Raw genomic sequence first — 23,598 nt, forward strand, 5'->3', positions numbered from 1 at the left:
CCGTTCCATATAGAATTGTTTTTATATACCGTATTTATTGGGGTATAGCGCACTCCCGCGTATAGCGCGCACCCCTAAAGTTGCAGCGGATTCCTGTGGGAAAAAGTTTTTTTGTACTTACAGTTTTGGTGTCTTGTGCGGCGTCCGTCTGCGGCTTCAGGTGTCCTCTTCGTCGGGTCCGGCGTCCTTCTGCGGCGTCCTCCCCGCTCGTTTCCCGCACCGAGTTTGAATACTGCGCCGACATATACAGAGCGCAGTACACTCGTGTATTGTCGGGCAGACTCGGCAACTCTCGCGCTGACGTCCAGGACGTGAGCGCGGAAGGAGCCGAGACTGCCCGACTGTACCCGAGTGTACTGCGCTCGGTATATGTCGGCGCAGTATTCAAACTCGGCGCGGGTATCAGCGTATACCGCGCACCCACGATTTTGCCCTGTTTTTCAGGGCAAAAAAATACGGTAGGTTATATATGCCATTTTCTAACGAGCTGCTTGTTTGAGAAAGTATGGATTAATTTTATTACTTTTTAAGTGATAATTGTAAAGTTTGATGCCGCCTGGACACAAATACAATACTCAAATATACATTTATAAAATGCAAATTCTATGCCAAAACAGAACAATTCTACTATTTAAAATTAATCTCTAGGGATTGTCTATTTTTTGTAGTAAAAGTAGTAATTTTGCAGTACTGCAAAAAAGTCTCATAAACCTCTTGTGCGTGTCTAGCTCAGAATCTTACTCATTTTGCTCTCTTATATAGTAGAATGTTTTTGGCTGCTTCTCCCACTGTTTGGCAACCAGTGTGTTTCCTGCAGCACGTGCAGTGGAAATTGGCAGACCTCAGCTATAACTTGATCAGCGTAGCTCAAATCACAAGTTTATTCTTAAACCTAGAAAATGCTTCAGCCTCTTAAGAGTTTAAGATCTTAATTAAAGCTGAGGGTGGCAATGCACGACCTGTGTTTTTAAAGATTCCTTCTCTTTCTGGTTGCTTTGGAAGCAAGGTCTAATCCGTGTTAATTTTAGTTGCCTGTGCAACTGGGGATGCATAGCTGGAGTTTCCCAATAAAAGGCTATTGTGTGTTTTGTCCAAGCCACAAATTCTTAACCTTACTGAAAGCACACTGCTTCTTGAGTAGACATCCATCTCTCTCTCCTCTCAAGGTGTTCCAGTTCAGTTACTTTTGATTAGTTCTGTTCATCTTTTTTTCAAACCATACAAAAGCACCAAGCCGTCTATATATTATTGTATACTGTATGTGTATAACCTTGTTATAACAAGATATTTAATGAGTTACAAACTAGTAAACCAATTGCTATTGTATTTGAAGCTTTAGAGCCAACCATGTCTGGTCAGCTTGCTTGCATAGCCTCCACCACATGCCAGATTATTTGAACCTTTTGAGCCTATAACAGTGTCTCCTAGCTGGCACATTTATTAAGAGTCTTTGAAAGACTATACCTAGACTGCATGATCTGTGCTGTGTATTCAGCTTTGCAGCTGGACACTTTCTTTTGAATAAGGCCTGAAGGCCACAGCCAGTGGTGGAGGTGGACTGCCAAGAGCCCCTACAGAAAAGCTTCGCTTTTTTTGACTGGCAAAATTTCCTTGTTCTCCCTCTGAGGCCAATTTGCAAATTGCTATAAATGCAATACCTGGGTTGCTGCACCCTACAAAAGCTTGGCATTCGGGGCATTCCATGTCCCTCTCTACTGCTATGGAGGTTGTGATCACCCCTCTACAAACAGGCACAGCAGATCATAAGCACACTCCACTATGGGGGAACCTGAGACTGCCACATTTCCGGTCCATCCCGGACCCTGTGTTATGGGCTCGATATGGCATTAAAACGCTGGCAGATATTGTCTCTTCGGATGGTTTACGCACATTTGATGCTCTTAAAAGAGAACATAACATGCCTAACCATATGTTCTTTAGATGTGCTTCAAACCCCTATCGGCTCTCTACTCTGAATTTACCAGACTAGACAAATTACAAGTCCCATGTGACCCAATACCACCTAGGAAAAAGCGGTCCACCTAAAATGGAACAACCCCTCCGGTGCAGCAATGGAGAAACTTGGTGAATGTGGCTTTACCCCTATATAAACTTCCTATAAGCTGACTCTGGAGTAGGGTTTGGAGTCGAGACCTAAAGTAACACAGGACTTGCTAAAATGTGATCTCTAGCGCCCCCCCCTCCTTTTTTCTTTCTCTCCCCTCTATCCAATTTTTACATGGAACAAAGTAAACATTGACTGACTTTGTTAAAGTCGTTGATTCCTCTCCTAACTAGGTCCTAACCTATCTGATTCCCTGTCCAGACTCTTACCTGAATGTATTGGACTATGCCCATCCTTCCCTATGTGACCTTTGTAATATATACTCAATCTGTAATGCATGTGTCACTGACCTTGACTACGGCTTCTGCTGTATGTTTCTGCTTATTTTATGCTACCTATGTGGATTGTCAAGAATGTATCACTCTTTTTAAAACAAAACGGAGAAAAAAAAAACTTTATGTTAAAAAATGTAAATAACAAATACAAAACCTAAAAACATTTCACACAAATAACCCCACCCTTTCACACCTTAAAAACAAAAAAAGGCGTACTTCCGTGTTTGCGCCTACCAGACTGCACTTCCATCTTTATTCATCTCATTAATACTCCTTAATGGGTGGTTGTTCATCCATTCAGGGCTCTAGTACCTTTTCCTCTGATGATTGCCTGCACTCTGATTCCCTGCCAGCTACTCGCCATTCAGGTGGCCTATCAGCCACACCAGCTATCTCCTTTTATATCTAGAGAAGAGTTTTCTGCAAGGTCAGATTTAGTAGATAGAATTACTGGCCTTATTGAGGCTGTTGCATAACCCTCACTAGAAAGCACTATATATGTGTCAATTATATCTTGATGTGCACCACAGAAATGTTTATTATGCAACAAACATTTTGTTGAAATATCCAGAAAACAATCTTTGTTGTTCCCAGCTTTCAATCCATAAAATAAAATCCACCAGTGCTCCAAATCCAGTGTGTATTTAATCGGTGTTTCTTCTTCCATAAAAACCTTCAGTTTACTACAAATAAGTACACACACCCAATGGAAATGAATTCACTGGATTAAAATAACCATTTAAATCATTAAACTGATCATTACAAATTCCTTTTTTTTTTCTCGATAAGGCAGGATGACCACTCCTAGGGAATATATATATATATATATATATATATATATATATATATATATATATATATATATATATATATATATATATATATATATATATATATATATATATATATAAAAAAAGAGGCACTATCAAAAGTGTAACCATATTTATTAATAAAAAAATTAATGGCGAGACACTTGCAACAAAAAAAGTGTCATCACAGCATTAAAGCCTAGTACATACCGGTACTAGTATTTTTTTTTTTTTTTTTTTCCTTTTAACCCAGCAAGGCTGAATGAAAAAAACTGACAGCTCAGGAGGAGCCACATTACTAACAATCCAATGTTGGTACAGTGATCTCCCCTACTGTTCTATTGTGTTGTGACAGGGGGACAGCCCCCCCCCCCCTGCCAGAACACTCCGGTCAGCGCTCTCAGCCAAATTCTCCTTGGTCCACTCACTGGTGCAGCCAGTTCTGTATGGAGACTAACTTCACCCAGAGAAGATTTTTTACTCCCCCAAAATATTTTGCCTAACATTATTCTATTGAGTAAAAGTACCTTCATAAGTGGGTCTTTCTGTGGTAGATACAGACATTTCTTGTTTTAACAAGACCCTCACAGCCCTCATGGAGAATAATCCCAAGTTCAGAGGCCTGATGGACAATTTAGAGGCCCTCTTTAAAGCTCCTTATCGCTTGGCATGCCTGCCATGCAGCCTATGGGTGAGTCTCTGGCAGTCTGTCAGACCATTGCTGTCTGGACTAAGCGCATGACTGGAAACCCTACTTCCATCCTTATGGATGCCTTTGTTCTACAGTTAATTGGCTCTTTTAAGTGATTGTTGCTGTGGACGTTTACCATTACTAATTTGTCGCTCTTCTCTTTTGCATATCCTTGGCAACCTAGGTCTAAACACAGGTGCTTGGCAGAGTTTTGCCTCTGCTTTGGGCTCAGGGTATTCATGCCTGTCTGTCCCTGTTAGCCAACATCTAACAGGTATAGCATCTTAAAAGCTTTGTTTGGATCCTCTATTTTATGAATTTGTCTCTGGACTATTCTTACAGCATAAAGTACCTGGGCCTGACACTAGACACAGGCTCTCCCTGCCTCAGAACAAACTTCTGTCCTTTCTCATGTTCCAGCACCCTGGGCCTAGAGTAATCCCTTGATTCTTGTTTGAATGGGACTATTGGGTCTTGTGGTTGCCTCCTTCAAGACTGTTCCATGCGCTCAGTTTTACTGGCGGAATTAGACAGACTTTCCCTAGCGTGTTGGATTTTCAACCCAGAACTGGAGGTAAACCTTTTTCCTCTACGGTCATGAAAGGTTCACATGATGAATGCCAGCCCGGTGAGCCACACATGGGGGATGCTGGACATTGATCTATTAGTGTCCAGTTTTAACAACATACTGGACAGATGTGTCCCCAAGTCCAGGAACCTTCAGGCCCCACTGGTGACACTAATATCAGTTTAGCCTGATCTACACCTTTTCCATCGCTCCAGATGCTCCCTTGCCTCCTTTGCAGGATCGAGAAGCAGGGGATTTTGGTAATCCTCATCACACCAAATTGGCACACGAGAACATGGTACTCTGACATACTCAGACCCCTGGCAGGGGCCCCCTTTTTTTCCATCCTTCTTCAGTCGCTGGCTTTAATGGCATGACTGTTGATTCCACGATCCTAAGGCTTAGAGGCCTTTTGGATTCAGTTATCCCTAGCCTTTTAAAGGCTAGGAGAGTCTACTTCTCATAAAGTTCCTCATCGCACCTGCAAGGCCTATTGTGTTTGGGGTGGGTCAAGGAACTTTTTACCTGTAAAAGTACTCCATGTGACATATTCTGTCTTTCCTCTCTCTGGTTTGGTCTAGACACACATCTGACTTTGAGTACCATTAAAGGTACTCAGCCTTGGCCATTCTGTTTCTCAGATCCATTGGCTTCCCACTTTTCTAGGTAAGGCCTTTGTTCAGTTCGTAGCTCAAATTTTCCCCACACTATCTAGTTGTTTTGGCTCTTTGAACCCTTTTAGGTTTATTCCCTTCTCTGACTTTACCCATAAGCTTGCCTTTCTTGTGGTTATCATCTCTTTGAGGAGAGTCTCTGAATTAGCAGCCTTGTGCTGTAAGGAAATTTCTTTGCGTTGCTTAAGGACAACGTTTTCTTGGGGGTCTTTTCTCACAAACGTGCTCCCTGCCATAAACATTTATCAGGATATTTTGTCCTTTCTCCTTATGTTCTGCTCCAAACATCGGAAGGAAATTTCTCTCCACTGGCTATATGTGGTATGTACTGTAAGAGTTTACCTTTCAGCTACTTCTTTAGGAAATCAAATTACCTCTTTATATTTCTTAAAGGTTTTCGAATAAGTCTCCCTGCCTTTCATATTTAGTGGCTGAAATTTACCTGTAAAGCTTTAAAATTAAATTGTACACTATATAAGATAAACATTATTATATTGTTAATGTTTCGCCATCACCATTTATTTATTTTTGGGTGTTTTTAGCATTTTTATTATTATTTTTTCTTTTTAGTTTGCCACATGTGCAAGTGCCATATATGGCTATGTTGAAATTCTCTGCTTGTTTTTTCAGATGGAGATTGACACCGTACTTAGTGACCTGGAGGCACTTGATTTTGCAGAGCTGGTAAGGATTTGGATCTTATAAAATAATTTAAAAGTCTGCCTAAATCAAATTTAATACTTGAGCTGCACACAATAAGCACAACTTGTCTGCTCATTATTTTAGCTATTCAGGGTTTGGTCTAGAGCACTACTTATTTTTACTCATTTTGTTCATCTCTAAAAATTTTAGTATGAAGACTGAAAGCTTTTTAATCTCTTAAATTGAGATCAGTTTTTCACACCTGTCTAAAACTTTAGATACATACAGTACTGTGCAAATCTAATGCAAAAGTCAGTCCAAGAAAGTTTCTTGCAGCCACTTTGCAAGTTTAATTGTAAATTGGTAATGCAGGAAACCGAAAATTATACAGCACAGACTTCCAACAATTGCACTTACAGCGACCCTTTGATAAACTATATTAGACCTACAGTAGATAACATGGATTGCAGAATATGTAGATTAAAGGGTTGTAAACCCTCAAGGTTTTTCACCTTAATGCATTCTATGCATTAAGGTGAAAAACTTTCTGTAGTGCAGCAGCCCCCCCCCCCCTTTTTACTTATTGGAACACCTATTGTTCCATCGACAGGGACAAGCACAGCAGCTCCAGCTGCTGTCTCGGGTCCTCATTGGATAGATTGATGGCAGCGCAGCCATTGACTCCCACTGCTGTCATTCCAGTGACATGGTAGCGGGGTGGGGCCGAGTCCTGCTGTCTGTGTCAATGGACGCAGCAGCAGGACCCCGAAGCGCGCCCGCTCCGAGAGGGCACTGGATGCAGGGAGGACCCCTTGTACAGAGTAGGTAAGTATATTATGTTTAATAATTCTGAATGAACTAAATAGTAGAGCTATGTTCAGAAACTTGAACAGTCCCAAATAAATGTGTAAATAAATCTGTGACAAAATATATATATACACCCATGCTAAATAATAGACGAGGAGTGAAAACTTAAATATAACCAAATGTTCAAAAAACGTTCATCCGGTGATAAAAAATAATCAATATTAACAAGCCAAGTTCATAAGTGATTAAATTCCAAGTGATTAAACTTAGTGTCCAAAAAGAATCTTCTCAACCACTTACCCCCCGGACCATATTTCTGGTCAAAGACCAGAGCACTTTTTGCGATTCGGGACTGCGTCGCTTTAACTGACAATTGCGCGGTGGTGCGACGTGGCTCCCAAACAAAATTGGCATCCTTTTTTTCCCACAAATAGAGCTTTCTTTTGGTGGTATTTGATCACCTCTGCGTTTTTTATTTTTTGCGCTATAAACAAAAATAGAGCGACAATTTAAAAAAAAAATGAATATTTTTTACTTTTTGCTGTAATAAATATCCCCCAAAAATATATAAAAAAACATTTTTTTTCCTCAGTTTAGGCCGAGACGTATTCTTCTACGTATTTTTCGTAAAAAAAATCGCAATAAGCGTTTATTGATTGGTTTGCGCAAAAGTTATAGCGTTTACAAAATAGGGGGTATTTTTATGTCATTTTTATCAATATTTTTTTTTTACTAGTAATGGCGGCGATCAGCGATTTTTTTTCGGTACTGCGACATTATGGCGGACACTTTTGACACATTTTTGGGACCAGTGGCATTTTTATAGCGATCAGTGCTATAAAAATGCATTGGATTACTATAAAAATGCCACTGGCAGTGAAGGGGTTAACACTAGGGGGCGGGGAAGGGGTTAAGTATGTTCCCTGGGTGTGTTCTTACTGTGGGGGGGGGGGGGTGGCCTCACTAGGGGAAACACTGATCCTCTGTTCATACATTGTATGAACAGAAGATCAGCATTTCCCCTGCTGACAGGACCGAGAGCTGTGTGTTTACACACACAGCTCCCGGTCCCCGCTCTGTAACGAGCGATCGCGTGTGCCCGACGGCGATCGCGCCCGCCAGGCACACGCACGGGAGTCGGGGGCGAGCGGGGGGCGCACACGTGCCCCTAGTGGCCGCTCTAAAGGGTGACGTTATACTACGTGCTCTCGCCCAGGAGAGCCCACCGGCGGCTGGTCGGCAAGTGGTTAAAAAAACTTACTTGAAACCTTCCACACCATAGTGCTCAGTGATTCCACACCCTAAGGAATTGCACTTTAAGAAGATTCTTTTTGGACACTTTAAGTTTAATCACTTGGAATTTAATCACTTATGAACTTGGCTTGTTAATATTGATTATTTTTTATCACCGGATGAACGTTTTTTGAACATTTGGTTATATTTATTTAAGTTTTCACTCCTCGTCTATTATTATTTAGCATGTGTGTGTATATATACCGTATTTATCGACGTATAACACGCACAGGCGTATAACACGCACCGTAACTTTTTAAGAGGGAAGTTTCAGGAAAAAAAACGTTTCACATCCCCCTGCGTATAACACGCAGGCACATTTACCCTCTATTTTCAGGGTAAAAAAGTGAGTGTTATACGCCAATAAATACAGTATATATTTTGTCATAGATTTATTTACACATTTATTTAGGATTGTTCAAGTTTCTGAACATAGCGCTACTATTTTGTTCATTCAGAATTATTACACATTATTATTTAAAGTAGCTGCTTTTAGGTGTTTTCCCATTTATTGGCGCAGTGGGGTGTGAGAAGGTTGAAGGGAGCATTTTATTTATTTTTTTCCACTATTTGTTTATTAAGTATACTAGGTTATTTAAAATTAAAATAAAATTAACCTTTACAGCCCCTTTACCACTTCCTGCCGGCCTGATGACTTTCTACGGCCGCAGTGTGGATCCCAATTGCCGGAAGGTCGTCTATATACGGCCTCCGGCCACTGGGGGCGTGCCTGCCGCATCACTGAGATGCCGATGCGCATGCCTGGCGGCCCCGATGTTTATCAGGCACCCGCGATCGGCGGTTAAACAGACAAGGACGTGGATCTGTGTGTGTAAACACACAGATTCACGTCCTGTCAGGGAGAGAGGAGACCGATGCTTTGTCCCTTGTACATAGGGACACAGATCGGTCACCTCCCCTCGTCAGTCCCCTGCCCCTACAGTTAGAACACACACTAGGCTGCACATTTAACCCCTTCCTCGCCCCCTAGTGTTAACCCCTTCCTTGCCAGTCACATTTATACAGTAATTAGTGCACATTTATAGCACTGATCGCTGTATAAATGTAAATGGTGCCAATAATGTGTCAAGTGTCCAATGTGTCCGCCATAATGTCGCAGTCCCAATAAAAATCGCAGATAGCCGCCATTACTAGTAAAAAAAAAAAAATAATAAAAAAATAATAAGTCGCTTATTGCGATTTTTTTTTTTTTTTTTTTTTTTTTTTTTTTTACCAAAAATATGTAGAAGAATACGTATCGGCCTAAACTGAGATATTTTCTCTGAAATGCCACCAAAAGAAAGCTCTATTTTTGAGGAAAAAAGGACGTCAATTTTGTTTGGGAGCCACGCCGCACGATTGCGCAATTAAGTTAAAGCGACGCAGTGCCGGAAGCTGAAATTTCGCCTGGGCAGGAGGGGGGTATATGTGCCCAGTAAGCAAGTGGTTAATGTAAACTGAGTTAAATTTGATATTTTAGCACAATTGCAGAGTTTGCTGGATAATGTTAATAGTTCACTGTTTTGATTTCACTCTTCTAAAATGTATTTTTAAACAATATCAGGAAAACCAATTTTTGATAATCTTATCATTGTGCTTTCAGTCTGAAGACTACTATGAGATGAGACGCCTCTACATGATCTTGGGAACCTGTCTATTTTACAAAGTAAGCCAACATAAGTACCAATCAGGAGCTTTTTGTTTGAATAGTGATGCAGTTGAAGTCATCTAGAGAAGTTACATTGCCTTAGTTACAGAAAAGGTATTCATACCCCTTTTACATTTTCCACATTTTGTCATGTTACATCCAAAAACTTAATTGTGAATTGGAAGGAAAATGATAAATGGTTTTAATTTTTTTTTTTTTACAAATGAATATCTGAAAAGTGTGACGTGCATTCTGCCCCCTTTACTCTGATACCCCTAACTAAAATCTAGTGTAATTAATTGCCTTCAGAAGTCACCTAATTAGTAAATGGAGTCCACCTGTGTGTCATTTTATCTCAATACAGCTGTTGAAAAGTAGTGCAGTGCAGGGGGCGTGGCCTGGAGCGCGATGGAGAAGGACCTAGGTAGGGAGAGCTCTGCTTGCCAATATCCTGTATTGCGTCTCCTGATCACTAATTTGTGGCCCTAATCAACTTACCTGGCTCTAATGAGTACCCAGGACAGGGTAGATCATGTCTCCACCGAAAAGAGTAGTCGAGACCAGTAATCCACTTGCTAGATTCCATCGACAAGAGAAAGATCAACAGGCCGAAAATGTCACTGACATCTCCTCTGACACGGAGCAACCTACGGCGGGCACGGCTAAGGTGTTGGAGGCTATAGCTGCATGCCAGAATACCCTCATGGCTAAAATCAATGAAGTTAAAATCGATATTTCTCTCATCCGCCATGACATGTCCAAGCTCAAAGACCAGGTCACCGAAACTGAAGCCCACATCAGCAGAGCGGATATCGTACACCCTCTGCAACACACTACTGAAAACATATAGTGCCAACTGCAACAGCTCAGTGCTAAACAGGACGATATGGAAATGTATCTACTCCGCTGCAACCTTCGCTTTATGGAACACGCATTGTATTCCCGCCAGGCCCCCTCCTTCAGATGCTCCACCTCGTACCTTTATTGCAAAGTTTCTAAACTTCAAAGAATGGGATAATGTCTTGCTAGCGAGAAGGGCAACATCCTTTTCCGAATATTCATCTGGCTGTATTTCCTGATTTTTCGAATGAGGTACAGTGATTAAGATCCTGATTCCAGAAAGGTAAACGCCGCATGCATACCCTACATCTGAAGTACTCCATGTTATTCCCTGCACGTCTGGGAGTGGTAAGATGATGGCCGCGTACAATTCTTTGCTCTGGAAATGGCTTCCGCCTGGATGGATTAACGTGCCCGCCCTGTCTAGATGAACCTTTGGTCAATAATGTACGTGAGTTCTCCCAACTGTAGTTACTGTTTCCTCCTCTTTTTTGGAACTTATTGCCCCACCTGTTGAAGATGCTTCTGTTTGCCCTGCCTTCTCCTTGGATACCTTTGTTTATATTGCTCGTAACTGTGGATTACAAGTATGGCTTACACTAATGCCCTTATGCAGATGTTTGCACCGCTCACGATTTCCTTTGGACCCTATTTCTACAGACAAATACTACTCTTTGGAGTGATACCACTATTACCTATACTTTTATTTAGAGACCCTGGGTATTGATATTGTTTGTTCATTTCTCCTTATAAACTGACGTATACCTCCGATATGTTATTTACATGGGAAGACTGTTCATATTCTCAGGTTTAGGGAATGTATGCTCTTGCCAGGTAGGAGGGGGAGGGGGGGATGAGGAGCTGGGTGAGATGGGATGGGTTCATGTTGAACAACTGATGATCTCTTTTTGCTGGTCATTCCTCGATGATACATGGGGGGGTTTATAGTTGAGGCATAACATCATGTAAAAACGTATCTGTTCTTACAAATTTTTTATCTACTGGTGCCTTATTACCCTGTCGCTCCGACCTCTAAGATATCCTTACTTATGATATATGCGTGTTTCATGGCTGTTCTGTGAAGCCCTCAGAGGTTTGTTAGAGAACCTTGGTGAACAAACAACATCATGAAGGCCAAGGAACACACCAGACAGGTCAGAGATAAAGTTGTGGAGAAGTTTTAAAGCAGGGTTAGGTTATAAAAAATATCCAAGCTTTGAACATTTCACAGAGCACTGCTCAATCCATCATCTGAAAATGGAAAGAGTATGGCACAACTGCAAACCTACCAAGACATGGATGTCCACCTAAACTAACAGGCTGGGCAAAGGGAGCTCTAATCGGAGACGCAGCCAAGAGGCCCATGGTAACTCTGGAGGAGCTGCAGAAATTTACAACTCAGGTTGGAGAATCTGTCCACAGGACCACTATAAGTCTTGCACTCCACAAATCTGGCCTTTATGGAAAAGTGGCAAGAAGAAAGTCATTGTTGAACGAAAGCCATAAGAAGTCCCGTTTGCAGTATGTGAGAAGCCATGTGGGGGACACAGCAAACATGTGGAATAAGGTGCTCTGGTCAGATGAGACCAAAATTTTACTTTTTTTGACCTAAAAGCAAAACGCTGTGTGGCAGAATACTGACATTGCACATCACCCTGAACATACCATCCCCACCGTGGAAACGTGGTGGCAGCATCATGTTGTGGGGATGCTTTTCTTCAGCAGGGACAGGGAAGCTGTTGGGAATATGGATGGAGCCAAATACAGGGCGATCTTAGAAGAAAACCTGTTAGAGTCTGTGAAAGACTTGAGACTGGGGCTTTTGGACTTGAGACTGGGGCGGAGGTTCACCTTCCAGCAGGACAACGATCCTAAACATAGCCAGAGCTAAAATGGAATGGTTTAGATCAAAGCATAGTTGTGTGTTAGAATGGCCCAGTCAAATCAAGTCCTTAATCCAATTGAGAATCTGTGGCAAGACTTGAAAATTGCTGTTCACAAACACTCTCCATCCAATTTGACAGAGCTTGAGCTATTTTGCAAATAAGAATGGGGGAAAATGTCACTCTCTAGATGTGCAAAGCTGTTAGAGACATTCCCAAAAAGACTCACAGCTGTAATTGCAGCGAAAGGCGGTTCTACAAAGTATTGACTCGGGGGGGGGGGGGGGGGGGGGGGGGCTGAATACAAATGCACGCCACACTTTTCACATATTTATTTATAAAAATAATTGAAAACCATTTACCATACTCCTTCCACTTTTCCACAATCATGTGGTACTTTGTGTTGGTCTGTCACATTATATCCCAATAAAATACATTTACATTTTAGGTCTTATGACAAAATGTGGAAAATTTCAAGGCATATGAATGTTTTCAAGGCACTGTAGGTGTTTTATATACACAGGAGTGTAATCTAGGCAAAGCGAGTTTGTGTAGCCTGAGAGTGGCACTGCAAGTTGAGAGAAGGACGGTGGAGATGGAGCGGGGATTCACTGGTGGCGCACAGACTGACTGACTGGTGCGCCCAACATTGGTGTATACACAAGTTGTGGTATATTCAAAGGAACATATAACCAGATGTTGCATGTAGCATCAGGAATGCATTTTCAGAACATTCCTCAATCAGCATGTCCAGCAGCCTGTGATTAGTGCAAGTTATCCCAAGCTGGTGAGTTAGATGCAGCCCCCTGAATGAAGGGACTTAGGCTGCATACACACCTGAGCGTTTCAAAGTCGTGCATTTTGCCGGGATTTTTGTACAAGTCACCAATGTGAAAAGCAGAAAAATGCCTGTAATCTGCCCAAAGAGCTCAAGTTCTTTTTTGAGATTAAGGCGTTTTTCAAGCGTTCTGCTTCAGGTGACAAAACGCTCAGTTGTGAACAGATGCCATTTGAAATTAATGGGATTTTGCTTGTTGGGCATTTTTCAGGCATTTTACAAGCATTTTATGATATGAATCCAAGACATCTTGTTCTTTTTTTTTTTTTTTTTTTTTTTTAAAGGGTTATCTACTGTCTAATCACTTGCCCAAGGAAGATCTTCTTGATATTGCCCTGTATTGCCGAAACTATTGCCTGATGTCACTGGCATCTGAAAGAATTGGCCAGCTTGTGATCTGGAGGGAAGTATATCCATCTTATCACCTACAGAAGTGTGGGACTCTAAGCAAAGAAGAATACAGTGAACCAGAGGCCAGGTACTTCCTTCTCATCGTAGGCATGGTAAGGACATCCGTTGACCTGAGAAGAGCAGTATGTTAAGGACACTTAATGTGTGGTGTTCATGAAATTAAATTGTGTGTGTGTATAATACCAGGTACTGATTGATGGCTGTCTTGCTAGTACATAATCAATCATATTTGTCCAGTGCAGAATAGTTGTCCTATTTTGGCTTTCCGAGATAAAATTACAGAAGGTCTGTCACTTATTGGCTTAGTTAACGTCCGTTAACCTACCACTGTGTTTTTTGTGCTGTGGTAGAAATTGTAAAGGAGAATGTAAAAACTCTGATGGCCAGAATACACTTTCCTCTTCTCTCACATTTAATCCCCTTTAACCACTTAAGCCCCGGACCATTTTGCTGGCCAAAGACCAGGCCACTTTTTGCCATTTGGCACTGCGTCGCTTTAACTGACAATTTTGCGGTCGTGCAAAGTGGCTCCCAAACAAAATTGACGTCCTTTTTTCCCCACAAATAGAGCGTTCTTTTGGTGGTATTTGATCACCTCTGTGGTTTAAATTTTTTGCGCTATAAACGAAAATAGAGTGACAATTTTGAAAAAAAAATATATATATTTTTTTTCTATAATAAATATCCCCCCCACAACAAAAAAAATGTTTTCCTCAGTTTAGGCCAATATGTAGTCTTCTACATATTTTTGGTAAAAAAAAATCTAAATAAGCATATCTTGATTGCTATGCGCAAAAGTTATAGCGTCTACAAAATAGGGGATAGTTTTTTGGCATATATATATATATATATATATATATATATATATATATATATATATATATATATATATATATATATATATATATATATATATATATATATATATATATATATATATATATATTGGGACCATTGTCATTTTTACAGCGATCAGTGCTCTAAAAATGCACTGATTACTGTGAAAATTACACAGGCAGTGAAGGGGTTAACCACTAGGTGGTGCTGAAGGGGTTATGTGTGCCCTAGGGAGTGCTTCTAACTGTAGGGGGGATGGGCTATGTGTGACACGACAGTGATACCGTTTCCGATTACAGGAAGCAGTGATCACTGTCCTGTCACTAGGAAGACTGGGGAAATGCTTGTTTACATAAGCATGTCCCCGTTCTTCCTCACCTTGAGAGGATCACGGACATAGAGTCTGCGGGACCCGCGTTCGTGCTCACGGAGCTTGCGGCAGGAGCGCGCGCACGTCCACAATGCTGCTTCTTAAAGGGGACATATAGAGAGAGATAGATATAGATAGATAGATATATATATATATATATATATATATATATATATATATATATATCCTTTTGCCTGCCTGTGCCATGCTGCAGACGTATATCTGCATGTGGCGGTCTGCAAGCAGTTAAAGTCCACCTTTTTTCAGACTATGGACATTAAATTGTTTATGTATTCTTAACAAGCTGTAAGGGCCAGTTCACACCAGACGCAGTTCCGTTCAGTTCCGTGTGCTTTTTTTTTTCTGCACAAAATGCATGCACAGTGTTTTCCATGGCTCTAGTTCACACCATGCAATCGGATTCTGGTCAGTTTCTGCACCGGAAACTGACGCGCAAACACTGTTCAAGTCTATGGGACACGAACATGAAAAATCAAAAGTGCTAATTTTAAAGGCTTGTATGCATGGTATTGTCATAAAAAGTGTTTGAAGACCCGGGTCCTGCCCCAGGGGACATGTATCAATGCTTAAAGTGAAACAATAAAAGGGAAATATTCCTTTAAATTTTGTACCTGGGGGTGTCTATAGTATGCCTGTAAAGTGTCGCATTTTCCCATGTTTAGAACAGTCCCACAGCAAAATGACATTTCTAAAGGAAAAAAGTCATTTATAACTGATCGCGGCTGTAATGAATTGTTGGGTCCCGGCAATACAGATAAAAGTCATTGAAAAAAACGTCATTTTAACATTCATGGATACATTTTAAATAATATTTCAGAATATTATTAGATAAAAGATACATAAGTTAAAGGTTATTGAGTGTTGGGGGGGATATTTTCTAACACCCACATTTTTGTCCAGTAGTCCCATCAAAGGACACTACTGAATTTTTATAAAAATATTTGCAGAGCTAGTTTCTATGAAACTACTGTATGTGTTCATGTTTTCTGTGCAAGTAGAGGTACCAGTGAATGTTATTAGGCTATTTTCTTGCTAGGTCGAATGTTATTCACTCATTAAAGAGTGATTCCAGGATGAATCGTATTCTCCCTTGAGGGAATATGGTCTAGTAACCTTTGCGTTTGCCCCAGGGGTCAAGTCCTGGGGAAAAAAGTGTGGGAACTCCCACCCAAGATCCACTCCCCCACTTACTAAACCGAATGTTTTTTTTTTTTTCGATCCACTGTACCTTAGTAATCCTTTGTTACTGGCTGCTTCCTGTATATGGATTCATCGGATAGTGTAAGTTCGGTAGAAGCAAGTTCTTTTTAAATCCCGCTATAACTCGCGACAGACCTCCGCAATGTCTCCTGGGAACAATGACAAAAGCTCCCAGGAGACATTGCGGCATCGAGGAAGTGACGGAACTACCCGATGAATCCATATACAGGAAGCAGCCAGTAACATAAAGGATTACTAAGGTTCGCCTGTCCCTGACAGTGACTCGAGCTGGGCATCACCGCTTAGTGAAGGATTGGCTCGGGCTGCTTGGCTGCTCTCGGCTGCTCTAGTCCTGCAAAGGGAACGGAGTTCCTGCTGTGAAAAAAGTGCAGGAACTCCGTTCCCGCAGGACTTGAGCCCTGGTTTGCCCCCATTCTCACAGAATAAATGCTGTTTCACCGGATAAGTAGCTTTGAAATTTCTTTTGTTTTATAAATACAACCTTAACAGTTGTCATTTTGTTGCCTCCTTTTGCTACATTGTTTGATTTCATAAAGCAGTCAGCTACTTGGCAATAATGCATGCATTTTATTGTCAATTTCTGTTTCTGTTTTACATGCAGTATTTGAGATTAAAACAAGCTGTAATTATTTCAATTTGCGACCCTGACTATAACCTTTGCTTTCCATTTGTCAGAAACACTTTATGCTCTGTACTCTGCTAGAGGCTGGAGGCTGCACTTCAGAGGCTGTTGGAACGCCAGGCCCTGACTACGTATATGTGGATCAGCTTAGGGCAACCCTTCTTCAGCTGGAGATGCTGGATGCTAGTATTGACGAAAGACTAAATGCTTCCCCTAACCCATGTCTGTCCTGTGCTGACTGGTTTCTCCCCTCCGCAAGGGACAAGTTCCAGAGCGTAGTGAATTCTGTTATGATGAACAAAATACAGACTCCGAAGAAGGCAAATTTTTCCTTAAGCAGAAAGGGTGTGACTGCGGACTCCCCAACTTCTCTACGAATACGTAGGCCAAGCCCTTCAAGAAGCAGTGGAGGATCAGATCATGGAAGCGATGGTGTGTTAGAAAACACAAATCTCCTCTCTCTTTCCACACCGGACTTGACCAGGAAGAGTGGAAGAAGAGAGTCACAAGGGTCTGGAGGCTCAGAAGGAAGTGGAGGGAGTGGGAATGTCCCTAAGGTGAGTGTTTTTGTTTAGTGATACTAAACGCACACTGTTTACCTTACATTGTTCCATCTCTTTCTGTATGTGGATGATGGCACTGTAATTATTTTTAATTTAAAAAAAATTGAAGTATATTTTTTCCTAATCAATATACAGCTGTCACATGACCCAGTTCTTTCCCAGCCTGTGTGCAGGGAAACATAAGCAGGAGGGACTTCTAGTCCTCTGCTGCTGGTCACATGTTCAAAATAATAAAAACATAATACAGAGTAAAAATAATTAGGGCTGTTACTGATTTCGTGTTCGATCGTTTTTTTTTTTTAAATCAACTAATTTCGATTAATTATAACGCACATACATTTTTCGGCTCACCACCATATATATCATGGGTGCTCAACCTGTGGCTCTCCAGCTGTTGCGGAACTACAATTCCCATGAGGCTTTGCAAGCCGCTGACAGGTACAAGCATGTCTCCCAAAGGCTGAGGCATTATGGGAATTGTAGTTTTGCAACAGCTGGAGAGCCACAGATTGAGCACCCATGATTTATATACAGTCCCCACTGTAATATCCACAGACATCTCCCCCCACTGTAATATCCACAGACATCTCCCCCCACTGTATAAGAAGATTAGTGCTTGCTTAGTCTTACCAGAGAAGGCGGCCGAATACGAGCATGTTGAGGCCTGGTGATGACATCAGCGCGGCGCTCTAGGCTCACCTAGGCCGCCGGGTGGACCAAGATGGCCGCCGCTCTGGGAGCTAGGCCGAAGCCGCGGCCTTTCCTTTGGCCAAGGCAGCAGCGGATCACGTGGTGTGCCGATCCGCATATGGTTACCGTTCGGATCATTAACGATCCGTTGCACCACTAGTACCGATCAAAAGAATTTTGATTTATCAAAAAAATTAACGATTAATCGAGGAATTCATCTTTAATTTCCGCAGCCCTTAAAATAATATCATTAAACTGTTTTAAATTGTCATACAAATAAATATTTGAAATTAAATCTTTATTATTTTTTGTCAATAACAAGTGTGGGTTGAATTTTGCCAGTCACAGGTCTTGTCACACCCCCATCCAGCCTGTGTCTTAGAATAAGAGAGAGGTGAAGCCTCCAGTAATCTACATGTAATATCCCACCCCCATTGTGTTGAGCTGGTTAGTGGGCAGGAAAGAGGAGGAGGGAATGAGTGGGCTGTCATTTGCCACTGTGTATACGCTAACATGTATGCCTCCATAGTCATCTGGGCTGGTCAGATGTGATGGAGGGGGAAATGCTCAGCTTAGAAACCAAGCATGTGCAGAGTTTCCACCACAGCTGCAGAATCCCTAGCTGAATTAGGGACACGGACAGAATAGATAGAGAGCAGCAGGATCAAGCCGTTTTTTTGCAGAATACAGAAAATGAATCTCATTGTGACTGAGTATGAACAGCAATACAACATTTATTGCTGTTTTTTTTTTTTTTTTTTTTTAAGATGTGAACTTAGTGACTTTAAATGGGTTTATGTTGTGTTTGTGTGCACTTTCAGCATATGCTAGGTCAGGTGTTCAGTTTTTTTTATGCACCCTGTTTTTTTGTATTTATGAGGCTTCTAAGTGTTATATGTCAGTTGATGATGTCATTGCAGATCAGTAAGAAAAGATACACGCTTCCAAATCCTTTTAATTTAGGGAGTTTAAGACGGAACCTTTCTGAGCGAGAAGCTGAAGATCTCTATAACACTGTGAAGTAAGTCCTTGATTGTTTATATTACAGTGTCCACAATACAGACATTTTCTTTTGTGTGTACTTTCATGGTTATCTTTTTGCCTTTAGAAGCTTTGGACCACGTTTATGTCATACTTTACTTTTCTTGTGTTGAACATACTTTTCTACATATATCTGCGTTACTTTTAGCTACTCCTTTCCTAGTTAACGCTCTTGGGATTTTCTCTCGTTAAAAAAATATATATATTTATTGTTCCAGATTATCCTCGGGTCCAGAAAACACACTTTTTCATTACTTGTATCTGGAAACCATCCAAGGAGTTTTCATTGCTCCAACACATCGGGATGTGGAAGAACTCAGCGGAGCTATTCACCCCAAGTTGATTAAGAATTTCCATAGATGCTGCATATCTATACGTTCTCTGTTTCAGAAGACACTAATGGAAGAGGTACAAACAGCACTGTGCTTATTTAGAGTTTATGTATAGCCAAATTGTTTTATAGTGCGGAGTAGAGTAGGGAAGGGTAAAAACCTGTGAGGTCAGGGAGTTTTACCTTTACTTTCTGTCCTGGGGGTGTAACAGGAAAGAGGCCTTTTCTTCAAAGTTAGGGAAATTCCTTTCTTAGACGGTTGTTACAGAAACAGTTATCCACATAGGAAGATCCCCACAAACATACAAGCATGCACCTCTTGTTCTGGTGACAATGGCCACTGAGATAAATGGCAAAAGAGGGATTCTTTCCAGTGGGGAACAGCAATAAAAACCTCACTTGGGTTGTACTTCTAAGCATTTTTTACTCTTGCCAAGAATTGAAAAAAGTTTTGGCGATGCATACACTTTAAAGCTGAGCTCCGGGATAAATGTTTGTTTTGTTTAGGTGTTGAGAAATAATCAGCTACTTACCTTAATCCATGCTCCTACAGGCTTCATCCACACTGTACGGCTGGACCCCCGAAGCCAGTTCCAAAAACCTTTCTGAGGGTTTCACTCATTCCAATGTCATTGCATACAATGCAGGACTAGCAGTCCTGCACTGTAGGTGAGACCCACCCACAACATGGATTGGAGGAAATTGTCAACTGCTGGTGGAGTGATAAATAAGGTATGCTTACCTATTCCTCTACCTCTAGACAAAATGAGTGTGTGGAGTTCAGCTTTAACTACTTGCCGACCAGCCGCCGTCATTCTACAGGGGCAGGTCGGCTCTCCTGGGCGAGAGCCCGTAGCTCTACAGAGGCTCTTTTGGCGGGCCGCCGGGCACCTGCGATTGCTCGTTACAGAGCGGGGACCAGGAGCTGTGTGTGTAAACACACAGCTCCTGGTCCTGTCAGGGAGGGGAAATGCTGATCCTCTGTTCATACAATGTATGAACAGAAGATCAGCACAAAAAATAAAAACTGCATAGGTGATCAAATACCACCAAAAGAAAGCTCTATTTGTGGGGAAAAAAAGGACACCAATTTTGTTTGGGAGCCACGTCGCACGACCGCGCAATTGTCAGTTAAAGCGACGCAGTCCCGAATTCGCAAAAAGTGCTCTGGTCTTTGGGCAGCAATATGGTCCAGGGGTTAAGTGGTTAATACGCTGCTTAGAAGTCCACCTAAATTATGTCATATTTAAAATTAGGCTTGTCTTAACTAATGCACCTTAACCTGGGTAGATGTTTAAAGAGGAACTTCAGTTTAAAGAAAAAAAAATACGAATACTATAGCTGCTGACTTTTAATAAAGACCCATGCCAGCCCAGGGATCCTGGGCTGTATTAACTTGGGCCGGTTCTTCGCCAGCCTTCGGGTGCCTATTGCCACCATGTTGACTGTGGGAAGCCAGCTATGACTCCCTGTGGCTTAACAGCGGGCTTCCCACTGCACATGCATGAACTGTGCTGAGCTCTGTGAATGGCCCTGCAGCCTACTGGGACCTGTGATGTGCGAATTTGTGATTGGATTGCCTAGACAGGGAGCTGGTACCTGTCAAAACTAGGTACCCACTCCAAGACAAAAAAAAAAACACTACACGCTGAGGAGGAGGAGGACAATCAGCGGAACTTCCTGTAGTAAGTGAAGTTGTGCTTGAACATTCTTGGTACTTCAGTTTTTTCAGTCAGCTGAGACTAAAGTGGCTGAATCTTAATTCTCTTTTATAAATATGTGCAGTATAATATACATTATACCTGTAAGTGATATTAACCACTTCCATACCGGGCGTCTTTTAAAACTTTTTGTTTACAAGTTTAAATTAGTATTTTTTGCTAGAAAATTACTCAGAACCCCCAAACATTATATATGTTTTTTTAGCAGAGACCCTACGGAATAAAATGACGATCGTTCAAACTTTTAATTTCACACGGTATTTGTGCATCAATTTTTCAAACATATTTTTTTGGGCAAATGTTTTTTTTGTGAATTAAAAAATAACAAAGCAATAAAGTTAGCCCAATTTTGTTTATATAATGTAAAAAATGTTACGCAGAGTAAATAGTTACCTAACATGTCACACTTGTGGAGTGGCGCCAAACTTTGGTACTTAAAAATTTCCAAAGGCGACGCTTTAAACATTTTTACAGGTTACTAGTTTAGAGTTACAGAGGAAGTCTTGGGCTACAATTGTTGCTCTCGCTCTAACACATGCAACGATGCCTCATCGATTTGAACATCGTTTACATATGTGGGCACGACTTGCGTATATGTTCACTTCTGTGCGTGAGCACGAGGGGCAGGGGCGCTTTAACTTTTTGTTTTTATTGTTTTACTTTTTCTTTTTTTTTTTATACTTTATCTTTTTAAAAAAATATTTTGATCACTTTTATTTATATTACAAGGGATGTAAACATCCATTGTAATAGGAATGGTGCGTGACAGCTCCTCTTTATGGAGAGATCTGGGGTCTATAAGACGGCCGGACGAGACGTCATAACATCGGGCCTGGGCCTCCGAAAATCATAGAGATGACTGGGGATCATCTGGTGATCGGAAATCTCTATGATCAACGTCCGGTGGCGGCTCATTCCTTCTCCGGTTTTCCGATCGCACGGGTGAGCCAGTAGAAGCACCGGAGGGCAGCGGAAATGTACCCTCCCTCCGCCTGGAAGAAAGATCAAGCAGCTGAACTGCCGCTATAATTGTTCTTATGGTGCACAGAATCGCTGGCTGTAAAAGATTGATATCTGAATGATGCCTGTAGCTGCATGCATCATTCAGATATGCCCACTCAAAATCTGTCTCTCAAATGATGTCTTATGATGTTCTTGGCCTGGAAGTGGTTAAAGTCTTGTTTTTTTGGGGTGGTTGAAAATGACAAACATGTTCTACTTACCTGCTCTATGTAGTGGTTTTGCACAGAGCAGCCCAGATCCTCCTATTCTCAGGTCCCTCGCCAGCACTCTTGGTCTCTACCTCGGAGGACCCTCCCTTCTGTCGAGTGCCCCCAAAGCAAGCAGCTTGTGTGTCCATTCAGACACGGTGCTGCAGCTTAGCTCAGCCCACCCCAGCCCACCCCCTCTCTCCTCGTTGGCTTGCTGGCTTTGATTGACAGCAGCGGGAGCCAATTTGCACCCCACTGCTGTCTCAGCCATCGAGAAGGGAGAGTCCGGGACAGCCGAGACTCTCGTGCAGCATCGCTGGATCTAGATGGGGCTCAGGTAAATATTAGTGGGCTGAGAGGGAGCTGCACAAAGAATGTGTTTTATTTAATGCCTAGAATGCATTAAGAAAAAATAAAAACTTCTGACTTTAGAACCACTTTAACAAAAATAATTGTTCTTCTGAGCATGCAGAAATAACTCTGTATGTGTGTGTGTGTGTGTGTGTGTGTGTATGTATGTATGTATGTGTGTGTGTGTGTGTGTATATATAATATATTATCCCTTTTTGATTTATGGCTTTTGAAGAAATGGTCAGGGGCAAGAACAATTCTCATTGCAAATGAATTCTATATTCACTTAACCCAGATGTAACATTTCAGTTTTAGTTGGTGCCATTGGGTTGAATTACTTTCTGGCTCCTTACATCTAAGTCTGTTGAGAAGATATTTTAGCACATTTCTTAAGACACCCACCAATATCATCCTCTTGCACCTGGACCATTCAGTTGTTCATTTTACATTATGGAAAATCACTGAGATCTGCCATGATTTGGGTTTGTAATAGTGAATTCAATGATTTTAGGGAATTTATTTGTTGAAAATCACATCCCTGGTGCTCCCAAGTGATATAGGAATGTTATCATATGATCCTGTCTTTTGACAACGATACAAAACTGAAATTTCACTTAAGTGAATTTGGCCTGCAGTGGAATTTATTATAGTGCAGTCCTTGGTTCCTTTTAAAGCTCATAAACATCTTTTATATTTTATATAGAAGCAGAGTCCTTCCAAAGCAGACACGTGTCGAGATTTCCCAGGTTTGGGTCCAGTTAAGGAACATGGCATTTTATTTGAATGTTCTCCAGAGAACTGGACAGATCAGAAGAAAGCTCCACCCACCATGTCTTACTGGGCTATAGGGTAAGATACATGACTACTGAATGTAATGGATCATTGCTGCCTATAACTTTATGAAGCAACACAGGCATTGAGATTGTTTACTTCAAGTCTATTTCAATTTTTGTCTGGTGGGGGGGGGGGGGTTGTTTTACTTTCAACTAGAGCAGATAAGGGGTGGATCCTCTGTCAAGTTTTTTTTTTATTGTTGAAGGGAAGGAAAGTGAGGTGAAGTCCAGAATGTTAGAAATGTCCCAAAAACAAGTGGTAAGGGGAAAGCTTCCAATATT

The 23,598-nt window shown here is 41.4% G+C and overlaps 1 protein-coding gene across 1 annotated transcript in view; it reads left to right on the forward strand.

The window, feature by feature from the left end:
* INTU (inturned planar cell polarity protein) overlaps positions 1-23,598 on the forward strand; it is a 100,678-nt gene that overhangs the window by 72,738 nt on the left and 4,342 nt on the right. Inside the window, exons 9-15 of the mRNA XM_040330672.1 lie at positions 5,773-5,826; positions 9,488-9,550; positions 13,378-13,596; positions 16,629-17,132; positions 18,749-18,849; positions 19,088-19,277; positions 23,187-23,332. Of these exons, the coding sequence (XP_040186606.1) occupies positions 5,773-5,826; positions 9,488-9,550; positions 13,378-13,596; positions 16,629-17,132; positions 18,749-18,849; positions 19,088-19,277; positions 23,187-23,332 (1,277 nt within the window). The remainder of the gene's footprint in view (positions 1-5,772; positions 5,827-9,487; positions 9,551-13,377; positions 13,597-16,628; positions 17,133-18,748; positions 18,850-19,087; positions 19,278-23,186; positions 23,333-23,598) is intronic.

This window comes from Rana temporaria, chromosome 1 (genome assembly GCF_905171775.1).
Source record: "Rana temporaria chromosome 1, aRanTem1.1, whole genome shotgun sequence".
NCBI lineage: Eukaryota > Metazoa > Chordata > Amphibia > Anura > Ranidae > Rana > Rana temporaria.